The sequence below is a fragment of the Euprymna scolopes genome, chromosome 3, assembly GCF_053919585.1.
Source record: "Euprymna scolopes isolate OS-2025 chromosome 3, ASM5391958v1, whole genome shotgun sequence".
NCBI classification, from domain to species: Eukaryota; Metazoa; Mollusca; class Cephalopoda; order Sepiida; family Sepiolidae; genus Euprymna; species Euprymna scolopes.
In genome coordinates, this window is record NC_136484.1 from 20,782,643 (window position 1) to 20,803,387 (window position 20,745).

General features: G+C 31.4%; 1 protein-coding gene across 7 annotated transcripts in view; it reads right to left on the reverse strand.

The window, feature by feature from the left end:
- The window catches only part of LOC145253622 (TBC1 domain family member 1-like), a 386,800-nt gene that overhangs the window by 94,364 nt on the left and 271,691 nt on the right, over positions 1 to 20,745 (reverse strand). For all 7 annotated transcript variants that reach the window (XM_080112951.1, XM_080112952.1, XM_080112950.1 and 4 more), the window contains exons 5-7: positions 18,275 to 18,366; positions 14,839 to 14,964; positions 5,841 to 5,939 (exon numbers count right to left, since the gene is read on the reverse strand). In XM_080112951.1, coding sequence (XP_079969077.1) covers positions 5,841 to 5,939; positions 14,839 to 14,964; positions 18,275 to 18,366 — 317 coding nt within the window. The remainder of the gene's footprint in view (positions 1 to 5,840; positions 5,940 to 14,838; positions 14,965 to 18,274; positions 18,367 to 20,745) is intronic.

A 20,745-nucleotide genomic window follows, 5' to 3' on the forward strand; every position in this document is an offset into this window, starting at 1 on the left:
CTACAAGAAACCTTTTCAACCACAGATTGCCATAACTAATAATGATCAAACTCTTTGACTCAATATTTGCATGCAATATGAACAAATACAGTGAGGACATTTCTTATGTGAAAGATGATATCATTTGGCATTATGTAACTCATAACCCTCACCTGTCAACTAAAGTTATAGATCTTAGCTGGACATTCCACAAGACTAGGTGAATTCTTGTCCTAGAATCCAGTAAAATCAACAAGCCACAAGATACACTATCATATAGTTTACTGTTCAACTGAGGGAGAGGAAAATTAATGTTCACAGACATAGTCTCATGCACTTTACGGCTCAAGTTTCACTTTAACATTTTCAAATTGCTTTTTTTTCTTTTTTTTTCTTTTTTTTTTTTTTAGATATTTGCATTGACACAATGTTTTTCTACCCGATTCTGAAATTTTCCTTAAAATTTTTTTGCCTTGGAGATGTATACCTTTGTTTTCCTTCGTGTCCATTATAGAGTGTAGCAGAAACAAATAGAACTCTTTTCTTGTGCGTCAGTGCCTCCCTTGACTGTGCGATATGGCGCATACTGACCAATCAGAGGCATAGCGCAGGGATCTTCCTTACCCCTTAAGGAACTATAACTGCTTCCGTCCCGGACGAAAAAAACTTTTCCCTTTTCCAGTGAGACGTCAAAGAGAGCGGACCTGTTTCCTCACTCTCTCTCTCTCTGCCTACACCAGTATCAATGATTCCCACTTCAGAATAACTACCAGGCAAAGAGGCAGACGAGTTCTATCCTAGATATATCTTTTTGGCATCTTACCCTGACTCGCTTCAATAAACCTTTTCCTTGTGAAGTTTTACAAAGTTGTTTGCTCGTTTATTCAGTAGCTTGTGTTGAAATATTTATTTTATTAGGGAGTGCCCGAAAAGCATTAACTCAACTCCCTAAAATGGTGACCCGACGTGTACACAAGTTTATTGAATGGCGAGCCGGACTTCTACCCCGTCTAAGCAAGGACAGGGTGAACAGAAATTCCTGAAATACTTTCCTCAAGAAAAGTAATACTATACGGATAAACTTCACATCTCTGAGAAGGATATACACAAAAAAAAAAAAAAAAATTTGTCACGGAAACATTTTTTTCTTCGCCACCGTATAAAAAAAAACGAAAAAAGACATTGTTTCCTGCACTAGACTCTTTTGACCCGCGTGGTGGATATCCTAGGAAAAAGAACACGAGAGACACGGATAGCAGTTCGTCGTAAATGACTTGAAAACCAAAGTGACTAAAAGTTGTTTTTTTTTTCCCTCTCTTCTTGGGGAAAACGATGCCAGAACGCACACTCCTGCGAACAGGAGACAAGTAATTCGAGGGACAGTTAATTCCGCAAAACAAAAGAACATTTCATATAAAAAAAAATTTTTTTTTTTAAATAACGCAAATATTCCCCAACTTTTTACAGAAAACTAAAAACATTTTTTTTTCTTCGTAAAGACAAAAATAACATGAATAAATTGACATTTTATTTAATTTTTTTTTTTGCTATTTGTCTGCTACCTTTTTCTCTGTCGGCTTTCAGCCTAAGCAGGGGGTTATGTAGCAGAAACAAATAGAACTCTTTTCTTGTGCGTCAGTGCCTCCCATGACTGTGTGATATGCCACATACTGACCAATCAGAGGCATAGCACAGGGATCTTCCTTACCCCTTAAGGAATTATAACTGCTTCCATCCCGGACGAAAAAAACTCTTCCCTTTTCCAGCGAGACGTCAAAGAGAGCGGACCTGTTTCCTCACTCTCTCTCTCTCTCTCCCTGCCTGCACCGGTATCGATGATTTCCACTTGGGAATAACTACCGGGCAAAGGCAGACAAGTTTTATCCAAGTTATATCTTTTGGGCATCTTACCCTGACTCGCTTCAATAAACCTTTTCCTTGTGAAGTTTTACAAAGTGGTTTGCTCGTTTATTCAGTAGCTTGTGTTGAATTATTTATTTTATTAGGGAGTGCCCGAAAAGCATTAACTCAACTCCCTAAAAGAGTGTGGAGTCAAATTAGGAATAATAAATGTCCAAGGATCGACTCCTGAGGCACACCTGCATTAATATCAAATCAGCTACTCCTAGTGTTACATACTGTTTGAATGGACATCCATCTGAATGTCCCTTGCAATTTTTCCAATTCAAATTTATGCTTATCAGTAATTTGTTATTTCATTGTTTTTTTTTCTCTTTTGATGAGCAGAGCTCATCTTTAAAAAATCCATGGATTAAGGATCAGTTTTATATATCCTTTTCTTGAACACTTGATGATGTAATAAATTTTCTAAAGTTTCCTATGTTATTTTCATCGTTTCAATATTTCCTATCTTAATGCTTTATCTACAATATCGAGCATCCCATTATCAAGGGATGCTAATGTTGAGAGGCAAGACCTGGAAGCAGTCATACAGGATCAGGTATGTGATGTATGCATGTGAAGTCCATCTCGACTGTGGTTGAAAGATGATAATGATAGGATCTAATATAAAATATTTCTATAATTTATATATACATTTCTCTCCATTCTAGTTATAGAAAAAATAAAAAATAAATAAATCAAAGAAAAATTTTGGTTAAAAAATCAAAGAAAGATTAAAAACAAAATCATTATTCTAGTCGTATAAAATAAAATAAAAAAATCTTTAAAAAAAAATCAAAGTAAAAGATTAAAAACAAAATCATTATTCTAGTCATATAAAATAAAATAAAAAAATCTTTAAAAAAAAATCAAAGAAAAAGATTAAAAACAAAATCATTATTCTAGTCGTATAAAATAAAATAAAAAAATCTTAAAAAAAAAAATCAAAGAAAAAGATTAAAAACAAAATCATTATTCTAGTCGTATAAAATAAAATAAAAAAATCTTTAAAAAAAATCAAAGAAAAAGATTAAAAACAAAATCATTATTCTAGTCGTATAAAATAAAATAAAAAAATCTTTTAAAAAAAATCAAAGAAAAAGATTAAAAACAAAATCATTATTCTAGTCATATAAAATAAAATAAAAAAATCTTTAAAAAAAAAAAATCAAAGAAAAAGATTAAAAACAAAATCATTATTCTAGTCATATAAAATAAAATAAAAAAATCTTTTAAAAAAAATCAAAGAAAAAGATTAAAAACAAAATCATTATTCTAGTCATATAAAATAAAATAAAAAAATCTTAAAAAAAAAAAATCAAAGAAAAAGATTAAAAACAAAATCATTATTCTAGTCATATAAAATAAAATAAAAAAATCTTAAAAAAAAAAAAATCAAAGAAAAAGATTAAAAACAAAATCATTATTCTAGTCATATAAAATAAAATAAAAAAATCTTTAAAAAAAAAAATCAAAGAAAAAGATTAAAAACAAAATCATTATTCTAGTCGTATAAAATAAAATAAAAAAATCTTTAAAAAAAAAAATCAAAGAAAAAGATTAAAAACAAAATCATTATTCTAGTCATATAAAATAAAATAAAAAAATCTTTAAAAGAAAAAATCAAAGAAAAAGATTAAAAACAAAATCATTATTCTAGTCATATAAAATAAAATAAAAAAATCTTAAAAAAAAAAATCAAAGAAAAAGATTAAAAACAAAATCATTATTCTAGTCGTATAAAATAAAATAAAAAAATCTTAAAAAAAAAAAATCAAAGAAAAAGATTAAAAACAAAATCATTATTCTAGTCGTATAAAATAAAATAAAAAAATCTTAAAAAAAAAATCAAAGAAAAAGATTAAAAACAAAATCATTATTCTAGTCGTATAAAATAAAATTAAAAAATCTTTAAAAAAAAATCAAAGAAAAAGATTAAAAACAAAATCATTATTCTAGTCATATAAAATAAAATAAAAAAATCTTAAAAAAAAAAAATCAAAGAAAAAGATTAAAAACAAAATCATTATTCTAGTCATATAAAATAAAATAAAAAAATCTTTTAAAAAAAAATCAAAGAAAAAGATTAAAAACAAAATCATTATTCTAGTCATATAAAATAAAATAAAAAAATCTTAAAAAAAAAAAAAAATCAAAGAAAAAGATTAAAAACAAAATCATTATTCTAGTCATATAAAATAAAATAAAAAAATCTTTAAAAAAAAAAAATCAAAGAAAAAGATTAAAAATCAAATCTAATAGGCAAACCAGTCAGAATGACTATTAAAATGATGCTTTTCTTCTCATGCAACATTGATTTTTTACAAACAAAATATTTTATGATGATATGATATAGTCTGACAGAGAAAAGTCGAAAGAAAATTTTTCTCAGAGAAGGTACCAGCTGGTAAATCTTTAATGTTTTACAAATTTAATACTGAAAAAAATATCCTTAGTTTCAATTTTTAAACTATCCATTATTTGTTATCTATACCTTCTATAAAGGACAAATCTTTGTGTGCATGAGTATGCTTGTATGCCCAGGTAAAATTAAAATAAATAAAAAAACAAAAACCTACAAAGTTAGTATTTTCTTGATCAGTGTTGCTCCGGATAAATAATATCTAAAATTTAGGAAAAAAAAATTATTCATTCTCTGAGAGTCAACTAGGGCGGGTTTCATCAGGTAGGATCAGATTTTCAGGAAAGAAAATGCTGATTAATTCCTGGAGTAGAGATAGAAATTGTACTATAAAGATAGTACACATAATGTCACTTCTATTTAAATGTATATAACTCCGAGCAACACTGGGTACCCCTGCTAGTCTGTTATATAAAGGAAAGTTGTCTGTATGTGATTGTATGTACCAGGAATGGGCAGAAAAGAAAGAGGGTGTTGGAAAAGGGAGGGGGGGGAATGAGGAGAGGTAGAAGTTTTAATAGAAATATGTTACACCTTTGCCCTGGGCAATGCTAGGAGACTCTGCCAGTAATAGATAAAGCACAAGTCAGGATCTTATTGGTGGCCATTGTAACAAAAAGGTTCTGACTTATGTTTTGGTGGCTATTACAATAAAAAGTTATTCCACCATGAAATATATTATCCCTGCCAAGGAGATAATGTTTTATTTTGCATCTGTTTGTGAAGTTGATGATTGATGACTTTGCAACTTCTTATTTTTTTAATAGAAATCGCTCCAGACAAGGCATAAAGCCACTTAAAGTAAGGAGCTTAAAATTACTACTTCACGGTCAAAAACTGTCAATAAATATTACATGGATATATTCTGATCCATAACAGCAATTCTTCCCCTTTGTCAGAAACATCACACATGGAAAATAAGGACAAAGCTGCCGAAAGTAAACCAAGATCAACTTTTTACTCTCTTGGTAATAAGTGCAAGAAGGATGAATTGACAAATCCTCAAAAAATAATAAAATAAAAAAACTGCTATGAGGAAAATAGGACTGAAATCTTATGTGTGTAGGACTGGTCAGTAACGAATAAATTTGATGAGGCAAGATATGAAATGATTAATACATCTGATGATGAGGACAGGAACATCTGATGAAGGGGACATTAGTTGGCTGTTTTATGGTAGATCAACACTTTTCGGTTTATTGAATGCTGAATCCAGTAATTTTTTAAAAAAAGGTTTTATGCTTCAAGTTTTTTATATCTTTAAATATTTATTTGGTTTGGTTGTTTTGTAGAAGAAAATTGTTGATTTTGTTTTTGACTTAGCAGAACATGATTGAGTTTTTCAAAGTAAAAGGAAAAGAACAATGACATCAATGTTTGGTGCATCTTAGGTCAGGAAGCCACTATCTTCAGACAGCCTGATTTGATAGGAATAGAGATGAGGTGAGGACAATGACATATTAGTAAATTTGATAGAGGAAGAGACAAACACAAATCCTGGAAATATTAAAAGAGTAACAAATACTCATTTACTTACTCGAATTAAACTTTCAAACGAATTCGTCAAACTCTTTTTTGCTTTATTCTTAAGGTTATCAAGTTTGGAGATTTTCATGCGTCTGTTCATGATATTGAACTGAAAGAGGAAAAAATAGAAACAAACATTAAATTATTTGCATATTAAGGTCCACATAGAATAAAATATTCAGGATTCACTGAAAAGTAAATTTTAAAAGTACTAGCAGGTCACCCGGCATTGCCTGGTCGTAAAATACGTTTAAATATGATATTTTGATTAATGCAGATTTCGTATTCATTATTATACTAGCTGTACCAGCCTGGCCATGCATTGCCATGCCAGAGTCTGGTTGACACAAGTATTAGGGACACATGCGCACACAAAAAAACACACACAGAAGCACATACCAAAAAAAACACACGCACACACACACACACAAAACATATGCACACACACACACACACACACATGCAAAAACACAAACATGAACAAATGAACTCATGCAGACATGGAAAAACATACACACACACACAAAATAAACACAAACACACATGCAGAAACAAAGTCATGCACACACACCCACACACAAATATATGGACGCACACACACACACACAAAGTTATGCACCCACACATACACACGTAGACAGTTTAAAGGCTGTAAAATCACACATAAGGAGATTTTGAAGTACATAGAATGTCAATTTATGGTTGTTCGAGTCAAGCATTATAGTTAACTGTGTAGAGAAAAAAAAACAAAAAAAATAGCATTGTTGCGTGTTTGGTGAGGAAAATTGAAGTAAATAAAAGAAACAATGCTAACCATAATTTTTTTTTTTTTTCAGAGTTTTTAGAGTGGATACTGGAAAGAATTCAAAGTAAAAAAAATAAATTACCCCCCCCCCCAAAAAAAAACGGAAAAGTAAACGACCGTTACAAAACAAACTAAAATAAAAAAAACAAAAAAATAGCATTGTTGAGTGTTTGGTGTTGAAAATTGAAGGAAAAAAAAACAAAAAAAACAATGCTAACTGTAAATGTTAATTATGTTTCTATCAGGGATGTTTTTTTTCGGGAGGTTAGTTTTGTGGTGACGATGTCTGTGTAGGTAACAGTAAGAATATTAATACGTAAAATTACGATTATGATTAAGGTTTTTTGTAGTTGGTTTAATATTTAGTAAACGATTACTTCGTGTAGAGAGAGATGCCATACGCCATGTTTGTGAAGGTCTGACGCGTTCACTTTTTGAATAAGTTGTTTATTCCTAAATAATGGATCTGTCAGTTCCCAGCCAATGAGAAAAACCAGAAATTTCGAAGGGAGAAATTATTATTTTGTAATTGGTAACTGGAACAATAATGCTATGAATATGAGTGTAGGAACCAGTTACGAAAGGTGCCAGGGGAAAATAATTATAAGGTGTGTCCTGGTGATGAGTGGGGGCAGTAAGAGGAGTGTAGATTTAGAGGAAAAAATAGGAACTACCTCATCAAAAAATGTTGTAATTGTGATGATGATGCTTCTAGGATGTAATGTAGGTTTTCATTATAATGACCAAATGTGTCTAAAATATTGTTCTAAAGTTACATAAGATAGTGGCTAATAATCTAGACATAATTTGTATGTGGCATCTGCTGTATTTTGGTCCATACGGAAATTTCTACAATCATTTTATTATATAGAAGATATATTATATTGAACCTAATACATAGTAATGATTTAAAAAGTTTAAAAACAAAAAAAAGGACTTGTGCGTCACAACCGAGGATTGAAACCAAAATGTTTAGCTTACGATTTACTTTTTCCTTGGACGTTAGTGTCTGTGCTATGAAGAGATGTTTGCTGCAAGGCTAAAAATTAAAACATGAACCAATAACTATTACATTATGCATGCATATTCGTAATGCCGTCGTTCAAACTTAATCTGGCAAATTACATTATTCTTAATTTTCACACTTTTGCACGGATTTTCCCCAGCTAAAACCCAAATATAAAGTTTCACATAGGTTCGAATACCCTATATATTAAGTTTCATGTCTGTAGATCAAAAACTGATAGGAGTTTGGTAGGTAAAGTCGTATTTTCTTTTTTTAATAAATAGACAAAAAGAGTTTTTAATATGAATATCAATACACACACATCTTTTTTATAGAAGTATAGATATATAAAAATTGACACTAAATAACATTTCTTCATATAACAGTTCTCATGTAGTTGGGCAAATTACTACAAGGTAATGAATAGATTGTAAAAATCTTGTTATCCTCACACAGCATGGATCCAGACACCTTAAATGATGAGTTGGACTATAAGATATTTGTTCACATTACATTTAAATTTCTGTGTGTCGGTACAATCGATAGAGCAAGAAGAAATTCCAAAGGCAAGCAATTTGAGAAAAGAAGTTATTAAAGTAAAAACTGCCTTTCAGCATTTAGAGACCTCTACACTGAAGGGGTGGGACTTTGCTGCTTGTTGGACATAGTTAAGTTGGGGGCAAACGTGCTGTAAGTTCTTTGGAGTACATACCATGGAAGTACTTGTGAAACAAAAACAAGTACAGAGACAACACTGAGGTGATGAGACAGGGGTTTAAGCCTGGTAGACAATGTGGGATCTATAGGCTAGTTGTATGCTTTCTTGAACCAATGGGTTTTTAAACCTTTTTCAATTTTCATTCGAGTATGCACATCATCCCAAATTTATTTGGAATGATACACACACTTGAAAAACTTGAAAAATACACAATGAACACTCACAATTTTTTTTTTTTTTTTTAATTGAATAACCCTGGATACATAATATTTAAAATAATAATTTAAAAAAAAAATCATTATTTGCGAGTCAAATTGCTATTTAATGTTATCAAAATGTACACTCATCTTTTAATATTATCATGTAGTCGGTTTTCCAGCCACTAACTAAAGGGAACTAACTGCTATTTCTTTTTCAGCTATTTCCTTTATGCTGATTAAAGTTGTGTTTGTTCAGAGAGAAGAATGGGCTGAGCAAAGAAGAAAGAGGGGAGAAATGGGGGAAGGGGAAAAGAGCGGGATAGAAGTTATCTTATACTTTTTCCCTCGGGCAATACGAAGTAGCTCTGTTGAACATTTCCAGTAGATTATCAACTATGATAAAAAAAAAGCACTTAAAGATGATCGTCTGAGAGTAAAATAACGGAAATATGGTGAAAATGGTAGCAAAAACCAGTTCAGAACATGTAAATAATGTTAATTAATTGAACATAAGTTGCTGTTTTATGCATGGAGAGAGGAGATCCATATAATTGGTACATGTTAGAAAATAAACCTCATAAATAAGGATTTTATGTTTGACCTGTTAAGCTAGAAGTATTTTTCCAGCTTCATGAATGTCGATTCCATTTCTACATTTATGAATCAATACAAAGTTTTGTATTAATTCATTCTGTTGAGAAAACAAGAATGAATGAAAATGAAAGATAATGAAATTGAAGAGGAGGAAGAACGAGAGTGGAGGGGAGAGTACAAGAGTAGGAGGAGGAGACAACCAGAGTGAAGAGGTTGAACCAACCAGATGGTGGGGAAGGAGAGAGAAAAACAATTTATCAAAAAAAAAAAAATGGTAGTTAATTATGTTATCTAATTAACTACCATTTTTTCCTACTTGATAAAAGGTTCATATATGCAGTGAAGTTTAATTGATGAAATCCAGTCAACAACCATGAATTAACTGCCAAGTCTAATTTGCAGACATTGTTTTGTAAATGGCAACTTTTGACTTGTTTCATCTTTGTTTCATTTTATCTCAAGTGACAATGCAAGAATAATTCTTTCTTTACTTTTCTTTCTTTTCAAAAACTGATTTTGCATTCAACAAACAAAAAGGATTCAATCTTTGCTATGATCTCTGCCTGTTAATTAGCTGAACTAATAATCATATCAATTATAATTTAGTTTTACTTGCTTTGTCTTTTCTATTTAAAAATAGATAAATTCTGTTCATATATATATATATATATATATATATATATATATATATATATATATATATATAAAATCAGTTGTGTTTGTGTGTCTGGCTAAAATACAGGAACTACCAAAGATACAATAAGAAACATAATATCATGGTTGAGTGTCACCCAAGCATTTTATGGCAAAAAAAAAAAAAAAAAAATACTAATATTCAATTTCCTCTTCATGTGGAACCAAATTAATGCATGGTGTTGGTAGGATAACTTTATTTATTTTTTTTTTTTTTTAATTTTTACTCGTTAATGTTCTAAAAAGAGCATTGAAGCTAGATCAAACACTCAGCTGATGGTAAACCAGAATAAGTCAACTCAAAGTTCATAGTAAACGGTGTTTACTCAAAATTGGTTCCTGATATTAAAGATGTCCTGCTTTGGTTAAAAATAAATAATCAAATAGGTGTTAAAGAAAATCTGTAAATGTTTTGTACAAATTTTTATTTTAAATAATTTCTTTTACAAAAATAAGTATACACATGATTAATTTTATTTTCTTTTTTGAAAAATGTAATAAAAAGTTGTTGTTTTTTTAATTCTTAGGAGGGTGAATAATCAAATAGGATGTTTGATTTCATTTCAGAAATATAAGAAAATGTTCCTGTTTTTTGTTTTATGTTAAATATAGTATTTCAGGAAATAATGTTTCTAACAATTGTAATACTATTAGATCACATATAACATGGTCAAAGTATTGTTTTTTAATAATCTCTATTGCAAAGTAAGTATCCAAATAGGTAGTTTGATTTTTTTTATATGATAAATTAGGTAATGTCGCTAAATAGGGTTTGTAGGTGATATAAGAAAAATAAGGCATTAAAAATATTTCTTATCTTAAACATTTTGACATGAGGAGTCATTTTGTGTAAAAAGTTATTTATTTTACTCATCGAAACTCGAGAAATGCACGATTAAAATGTGTAAACGTTGAATGAGTAAAAAATCAACATGGCTGCCATTTGCAATTTTGTAGACCAACCTTGAACATGCAATCAAAGACCAAGATCAAATGAAACAGAATGAACCGATGGGACATTGGTGAATCTGTTTAGTTTGTATGATTATGAATTTATGAGGAGAGAAATTGCAAATGACAGCCAAGTTGATTTTTTTACTCATTCAATGGTCACCCATTTTAATTCATGCATTTCTCGAGTTTCGATGGGTAAAATAAATTAATTTTTTTACATAAAATGTCTCCTCATGTAACAATGTTTAAGATGAGAAACATTTTGAATGCCTTATTTTTCTCATCTCACCCACAAACATTATTTAGTGAATTTACTATAAAATGTAGAAAAATATTTATTTAATTATATTTCCTTAATCTTTAATATCAGGAGCTAATTCTGACCGAACACTATTTACTACAGACTGAATCTGTCATTATTCTGGTTTGCCAGAATGAGTTTTTGTTTTTCTGCCGTTTAGCTTCACTTTTTATTATATTGAATCAGTTGCCATAGTTCATTCCTTCTACTCAAAATATTTTGACCTCTGATTTAAATGAGATTTAGATTACAGTTACAGAAGATAAAATTAAATAGACTCAAACATTTAGCAAAATTTAATTAGTTAATTAGGGTTAACTATACAAAATCAATATTTTTCTAAATGCATAACTATGAAAGCTCTATTTTTATATAGAACTTATCATTATGTTTTAATTGCATTGTATTATGTTGAGATCTGGACTTTTTTTTTAAGAACTGAATCAATTTGCACCAAACTAATGTTAAAAAATAGAGAACTCTTTTTCAATCAAAAGTTCCTTTGATTTTTTAAACAAAAAATAAAACGATAATATGAATAAAATAAGCTTTTATCGCCATGTCGAAGAACTAATCACTTAATTTTGGTAAATATTTTGTTTATTTGTGCAAATAAACGAAATGGAATTGTGGGGGAATACTTTCATCCATATTAATCTACACTACGTCAACTGTTTTAATCTGATTAATATTAAAGGTAAAACATTTTTGTTTTGATTTAAAACAACAATATTATTAATATTATAATACCTTTCATGTTCTTTGGCGGAACCTTCGCTGAATATTCAAGTGGACAAGTTTACTAGTGCATATGTTAGTTCGTACATATATATTAACCCATGCTTCCGTTCAGTCTTGAAAGACAAAGGATACGCGTTAGGGGCAGTAGTGCGTGTAATTGTGAGGCAAGGGTTGCGCAGTCTCCAACCACAGCTCTTCTGAATCGGCACTGTTTGAGTTCAGTGGCAAGGAGAAGTTCAGGACGACTGGAAACAATGTCGAGATAAGCGGAGAGAACATACAGCACCTGAAAGTCACAAATGGTCACCCATTTAGTACTGACCAGGTTCAACGTTGCTTAACTTTGGTGATCCAGCAGGAACCAGTGTGTCAACGTGATTATGCTGTATACATATATATTACTGGTTAAATTATGTGGCAAGACATGGAGTTGAGAAGAGGTCAACAAAGGTTATTTATGACTGAGAAGTCAGGATTATGAGAACAAAGATCCAGGAATCTAGTATGCAAAAATGATGTCATATATACAAAGGCGAGATAATTCTGTGAGAAGAGTCTTCTGTAATCTTGACAGAAGAGATCAAAGGAATAAATTAGCCGTCACATAAAAAGCATTGTTTGATAGACTTTTTCGCAATGAAGTAATCACAATTTGATGATGAAAATGTTATGAAATTTTCATGTGTGTGTTGTTATTAATATATTATGAAAGTTATTAATTTATTATGAAGATGTTATAAAATAATACCTTCATAATAAATTCATATGAAAAAATATCAATTTTTATGAAAGTGCTGTTAATTTTTATTTTTGCAAGGTGCTATGAATTTATTAGGAAAATGTTATTTTATATGAGATATTAATTTTTTATGTTATGTTATTGCTTTTTTATGAAGGTGTCATGAATTTATTATGAATGTTATTTGATATGAATTTTTTATGAATGCGTTAATTAATTTAAACTATGATTTAATTTACGATGATGCTCGTCCATCGTTTGCAAAGATGACCATGATCATACAATTGTTCTGTGGGTTCGGAGATGGCTTGTTAGATCAATTTGAGCTCTAAAGTATTTCCCACATGTTGAACACATGTGGGAGGATTCTGTAATAAAGGCACTGACTGTTCTGGCTTTTCTAACGGTACATTTCCTCTCGTAGTCTTCATTGCATGCAAATTCAGCAAGTGTAGCACCTTTGTAGCTTTTGTCAAGCCAGGAACGTCTGTCTTGGGTTAGTTTTTCCTACAAATTAGAATACAAACTGAACTGTTTGAGGGAAACTTCAGGCTATCCTTGAACCATTTCTGCTGTTCCGCAGTTCTTTTTCCTTTGGATAGGTAACCACTAATTGTAATGTGATTAGCAGACAGAAAAGCCATTGAGAGGAAAACCCCGAAATAGTGCATATTCTCTCTTGATGATCTGACATTATCTGGGAGGTTAAAATGAAATACCCCACAAGTTAATGATAAACATGATTATATACAAATCCATGAAAGAATTAACCAAGAAGAGGAAGCCCCTGAAACAAACCCTATTCTCTTCTGATGACCCAACATTATTTAGAGGCTGAAATGAAATACCCCACAAGTAAAAAATACTCCACAAATGAAAAACATGATTATATACAAGCCTACAAGGTAAGCTGTTTCTTTCAAAACAATATCTTCTTTTGTCTGCTTGCTTCATGGTCAGTTTCTGCTACTGTTCTGGTGGCAAATTTTATAAAATTTTTGTTTTAATGTTATTACAAGTATGCAATACAATATATCCTATCGTTTTCTTCCTCAATGAACATCTTAAAAAGAAAAAAAAATATCAATATGACACTCTTAATACAATTTGCATAGGTAGGTGATTACTTCTACAAATCTTCACATTCCTGTATCTAATAATCTAAATGTATTTTTGTTAAAATGTTTTTGATTTATAATGAGGTTATGACACCAATGATTTTGACTATCTTACTTATAACGTATGGTTAGGACAATCAACCAATCAGAAGCCTCCAACTTTATTATAAAAATATCGAATTTTGGATTCAATTCAGTTCTCTGTCAACCTCTGTCTTGAAACAACTAAATCGTGACTGCATTGATTCTTTGCCACCATCTTTGTTAACTAAGAATTACTCAACACTCAAGATCATGCCTGCATTGATTCTTCGCAGATTTGATTTACTACCGCCATCTTTTTTCAACATAATGTCTCAACACTTAACAGTGAGCAATGCTCAAAATACAATTGTGAATTACTTAGAACTTCTACCCAGTCATGGCTGACAGAACAAGAGCATGCTACCCTCATGGTTTAAATAAAGAGTTTCATTCAAAATTCCGTGCAGATTCCGAAGTTCTACAGAAAGATTCTCAAGTTCAACAAGATATACCTGAAGAAGGTTGGAGATTACATTGACAGAAACATTGTGAAAAATAACATTCATGATGAGAAAAGTCGTCCAAAGAATCTAAATCATACGAATTTCTAGACCTTTTGTCAATTTGACTATGAGAAAAGTTCCATTTGAACTGAACCTTTTATTTTTGATCATTTCTGGCAACTCATGGTCACATGACCCATTTTTCAGTTTACATATTTGATATTATGAACCATTTATCATGACTGAATGCTGCTGCTGCTATCAGTGGCTCTTGCACATTAGGATTGTTTCAATTCTTAGTTAAAATGTTTTGGATTGCCAATGAGGGTGTGACCTCAAAGATTCCGACGATCATACTTATAACTTATGGTTAGGACAATCAACCAACTTTATTATAAAAATTATTGAATTTTGGATTCAATTCAGTTTGCTGTCAACCTCTGTCTTGAAACAACTGAATCGTGACTGCATTGATTCTTCGCTGCCATCTTTATTACTAAGAATTACTCAACACTCGAAATCATGCCTGCATTGATTCTTCGCCGATTTGATTTACTACAGCCATCTTTGTTCAACATAATTTCTCAACACTTAATTTTTTTTTTTACTCACCTCCAATTTACCCATGCATTTGCCTGTTGATATATGATGATGTTCTCTTTGTTTCTGTTCGCAAAGTTGCCGCAGAGATAACATCATGACTTCCAAGAGTTCTTCATTGCTTTGTGGGTTTTCTTGCTGAAAAACAAGAAAATTAGCACACAACTAGAATAAAAAAGGGAAGAAATAAAACATCAATCCATATGATTAAATTGCAAGACCAGATATCGTCTGTCTGCCAGAGTTCACATTTAAGCATAACTTTTAATAGTAACGTTTTTAAAAATATTAGTTTTTAATCTTTTTCTTCAATATAATGAGAAAATGATGCTGTAGTTCAATTAAACTTTACAAAAAATTGATTGAAAAAAAAAAAGAAATAGGAATCAGTGCATAATGGCTGTTAGTATGTTTCTTTTTTTTTTTTTTTTTTATAAAAATCACCCCAGACAAGGCATAAAGCGACTTGATGTAAGGAGATAAATACTAATTCAAGGTCAAATACTAGCAAATGATAAGTGCTAGATGGATAAATTCTGACCCAGAAAACAGTAATTCTTCACCCTTTGTCAGAAACGTTGCTTATGGAATGTGAGAACTAAAGGACAAAATAAGGGAAGCGATAGTTACAAGGTTGCTGAAAGGAAACCCAAGGTCCACTTTCTGAGCAGGATTCACTCCTAAATTAATAATTATAAATTTGGGAACAGAATGGATAGGAATAAGGGATCCAAATGTGAGCTACATTTAGTTTAAGTTTCTTTGGAGTACTTTAACAATATTTTTAGGAGGCATGATATGAGCACAACATTCAATTTGAAAATTAAAATATTTCAGATTGACATTTGATTCAATCATTTCACACAAATTAAACTATATTCCCTGAATTTTTAATTTCTTCTTAAGATCTCTTAAACTTAAGCCTCGAATTTGATATTTTCTAAAATTAAAATCATGTAATGGATTTTAAATAAAATTGGAATAAGAATTCTTGAAATAAGATTTATTATCATTATATCTTGATTTTTATCTTTGTAAGGGGACAAAATTGGGTATTCATTTAACATGTCTTGGGATTGGTATTATCTTAGTTATTCCTAAAATAAAGTATTAAAAATCATGTCTGATTATTGTTTCATTTAGTGTCGATTCCATATTTATATTAAGTTGTTTTTTGTTTTTGTTTTTTTTTCTTGGGGGGGGGGGGCTTTTCCAATCTTTGTTTTGTTTCAAATGTGTTTCTAATAATTTTTTTAACTATGTTTTCACATCTTTTTTTTTTTTTAGCATATGCTATAATTTTAAACAATTTTATTCAATTAATTTATTAATCACATGATACTAATTAATTAATAGTTTCGACCAGAGAGGGAACAGAGTTTGGTCTACTTTTGGTCTACTTAAATCAACACAATGTTTTTTGTCCCCAAATCCAACCTCTGGTCCAAGAAAGTGATAAAAGAGTTAAGTGAAGTGCTGTATTTCCTCAACTAGAATGTGTCTTAGTATATATAATATATATATATATATATATATATTTTTTAACCATTTTGCTCTTAGTTCTTCATGCAGCAATATTGTGGTATATGTGTGTGCGTGTCGGTTTACCTTGTTCTTGTTAGTGCGTGTATAGCTGTAACAGAGCATGTATGGTGGCTATATGCAAATACCGAGCTGTGTGTGAAATGATGTCATGGTAAGGAAAAAAAGAAAGATTATAAAAAGGAGAGAGAGAGGACGTTAGAGTGAACGATCACATGAGAGATGTGGATGACATTCGAGAGGACAGGCGGCAGAAAACGGGCATGTTCGAAATCGGGTTATATTCGGGAAAGTACCCATAAATAAATGTTGTTAAAGAAAAAAAAGGAGTTATTACTTGTTTTCTGCATTTTGCGACATACTCTGCTATAACTGTTGTGCATTTTATCTCATGGTGTATTTGATGGACTATTGTCCTCAGATCCCTTAATTTGTTAACGTCTTGGGAAGTTGGGTTCTGATATAACAAGCATGCATGCAAGACGCACAAAACGTTTTTATATTTGGTTAATTTCACTCCCAGCCATCTCATCTTCCACAGCATGGAGTGAAATCAACGATCTTGGACTTGTGACATTTCTTTGCATCCATTTGGAGACCATAGCTCCCTTATGGGGAGACCTGTTTAACCCAGCTTAATTCCTCAGCTTCTCAGACCCAACTCGCCTCAGTTTTAATTCGGCTTACTCAAACCATAGCACCTGACATGTCACGTCCGATCCCAGCTTCATACTTCCGGTGCAATTCAGCAGTCAACCAAGTTTGTATATATACGTCACAATATGACCCCTTTCACCCTTTCTGCACCTGCATGCTCGCTCAACTTATTGTTTCCCATGATTTAATCTCTGTTATTTACTCCACTAGATAGATAGACAATTAGATAGACAGATAAACAGATAACAGACAAATGCTTCTACACGGCGTTGCCCGGCTATTATCTTACATAACATGTTGGTGTTGGTAACATTACATAGCTGTGAGTAGCAGTTCGTTTCTGTTTGTCAAACTGTTGCTAGTTTGTAACTTACTTGCTTTAGGAAGTGACGAAGAGAATGGAAATAAAGTGGAGAAAGAAAGAGAGTAAGTAATTAGAACCATTTGCTTTTTAGCATTAATTCGATTCAGTCACCAAACTGCCCTCACCTGGGAAATGCCAGTAAATACAACTAGTTTTTTTTTTCTTAAAATAAAACAAAAATGCAAACCCCACCAAATAAACTTTATTGTAGACTGAAGTCTACTGTGTATATATTTACCGTTTTAAAATACATAAAGGTAATTTAGACATAAAATTTTTTTAAATATATAATTTTAAACAATCTTAACAAATTCCTAATGAACCGCCCCCCTAATTAAACACTTCATAAAATCTCCTCACTAACGTAATGTACTTGCAATAACCCTTATTCCTGAGTGGCTTCCGGGCCTTGATAAGTGGTGATCACTGTGTAAAAAAAAAAAAAAAAAAAAAAAAAAAAATCTTATTTAATTTAGTGACCAAATAGTACCATAAGTAATTCAATTAAATTTAACTGCAACTTAAGGAAACAGGGTTTGGTCTGCTTAAATCCACACAATGTTTTTCCTCCCTAAGTCCAACTTTTGGTCTAAGAAGTTGGGAACAGAGTTAAGTGAAGAGCTGTATTTCCTGGAATAGGATGTGACATAATATATTCAAAACTACTTTTTATCTAAGCCCTTTATCAAGCAATATGTCCAACTGGGAAATTCCAGTAAATACAGTTAAATAATAAAATATTCTAAAATTATTGTTTTAAAGAATCAGCCCTTGTTTTTTTTTCATCAAAGGCTGACATAGTCATGATATTTTTGTTATAAGATTCACAATTATTTATTCTTTATTCATTTTAAGACAATAGAATAATAGTGTAACGAGTTTCACCTTCCATCGGTTATGCATTTCTGCAGCATCTTTCTCGGGTAATTGATGAATTCTTTGCTTTAAAAGCTCAACAGCAGATAGAGCACTCAAGTCTGAAAAAAGAAATAAATAAATAAAAGAAACACTAAAAAAATCGTGTACTAATTTCAAATTCATAAAATTAAATAAAACATTTAACAAAAAAACAAAAAAAAAACAAAGAAAAATCCATCATAGAAAAAAAAAACAAAAAAAAAAACAAACAAACGAGTACACCATTTTTAAATTGTAATAATCTTAATTCAGATCTCTTTATGGACACACACACAAAAAAAAAAAAAAAAAAAAAAAATGTGAGACTGTTTCTTTGATCAGGGGATTCACAACAGTTTCCTCAGATAAATAGTTTAATAAATAGTCTAATGACAAACGTCTTCTACTGAAGAATGATTGACAAGATGATCCAATTCTCACCCATAAAAGTGATACATTTCAACCAAAATTCAGTTCTTGATCTTTCAATGATTGTTGACAGCTTATTTTTCTCCATTCCAGAACTATGCTGATAATGAAGTTATGTTGGGCTGAAATTTACTTCTCAGACAACTGGAATAAATGTTAATAGATCCACAAAGAAAACATTTTTAACTTTACAATATATCTTATTTGCTCATTTGAGCTTTAATCTATGGCCTCCCACCTCTGCCAAATTTCCACACAAAACACCCGTCTAGCTGCAACCACTATCAATGATTTCTTCTACTCCCTATCTGTACTGTACAGTATTGAAGCGGCACTCACCTGAAACAGGTTGAACCGGCTTCCTCTAAAAGGGGAAGTTTCATAGGAGTATGAAATTCACAAGCGGTCCTCAGTCAATTGTATATTCCCATCAGAGGAGATAACAATGTTAGGTTTTTGCAACTCTTGCTATATCTAGATGGTCACTCATCTGGGACTGACCAAGCTCAAGATTGCTAAACTTTAGTGATCCAAAGCTGTATTTAAATCTTAATGCAAATTTCATGAACAAAACTTCTTTCCTAGAACTGCCTGCCTGTGGAACTGTTCCAGCTGACTAGAACACGATCATTTTCAAGTCCAATGTAAACAAGTTCTTGCTGTACTGTCTCTTTAAATAGTCAAATTCTACCCAAGTTCCACCACTAACGATCACTATGCTGTTTTCTCAATGATCACCGTACACTCATTAACCCTTATCCTCGAGTGGTCTTTAGGCTTTAATAAGTGGTGACTTTCTTGTAAAAGAAAATAATTTAACTGAACTACTTTGGATCTTAAATTATGACACATTTGCCAGTTTAAATGCATTCAACAACTGAATTTTATGAAATCATTTTGAATCTCTGTTAAGTTATACGACCCAGATTAACCAATCAAATGCCACTCTGCATGAAACCACAACTGACCTTTGCGATCAAGCTCTGTCAATCACACCTGGTTGACTTTTCATATCCAACATTCAACAGAAAACATTTTTTAGCTCAAAGATACAGACAATAAACAAGAGTCTTAAAGACACAAGGGTCATTCCAAAAGCAAGGTCTCCTATTTTTTTAACTCAAAAAGTTGAAGAGCTACGAAGACTGGAGTGGTACCATTGAAATGAGCCACATTTTTTTTGTTCCAGAAATTATTTTTCTACATGGTCACCACCATTCTCAATGCACTTTTGCCAGTGATGAACGAGAGCCTTGATGCCTTGGTCAGCAAAGTCAGCGCTTGTCAAGGTAGTCCATTTTTTTTATAGTATGGTGTTGATGGTGTTGTTGTTGGGGAAATGCTGCTAAGATAATGCGATTTTCAGAGGTCTGAACATGTGGAAGTCTAATGGTGCTAGGTCAGGACTATATGGTGGGTGAGACAGCACCATCCAGCAAAACTGTCATACATTCTGTGGTCTTCAAACTTGTGTGGCCTGACTTTATGTTGCAAATGGAATGTTTCCCTTTTCTCTGGTGTTACAAGTGCAATGCAGGCCTTCTGCTTTGTCCACGTCGCTACATTCGGCCAGAATAAATGACAGGTAGAAACATTTCACACTGATCACCACTTTGAAAAACCTCCATGTTATTAAAAACGAGTAGGAACATGACATTGTGATACGAATACATGCATATATAAAAGAAAAGGAACTATGTTTGCGCTCCCTTGTGCTTGAATACAGTGATCAGTCCTGAAGGAGCAGGTGAGGACTATAAAGATATTTACATGCCAAAATCAAAGCAGTTTCTCTCCAAATTCTTAAGTGCAACATGTGTTCGACGAAACTCCATCTTCGTGAGACGTTAAAACACTAGTCATGGTTTTACATGGGCCATAGATGAACTACAATATCCATCATGGAAATTCACCACATCCAGCGAGAACTCAAACCTCCTTTTAAATATTCATATCCAAAACCACTGTCCTTACAATACGAGCACACACACATACATGCATTCACATATGGATTACAGACGGTTTCCATC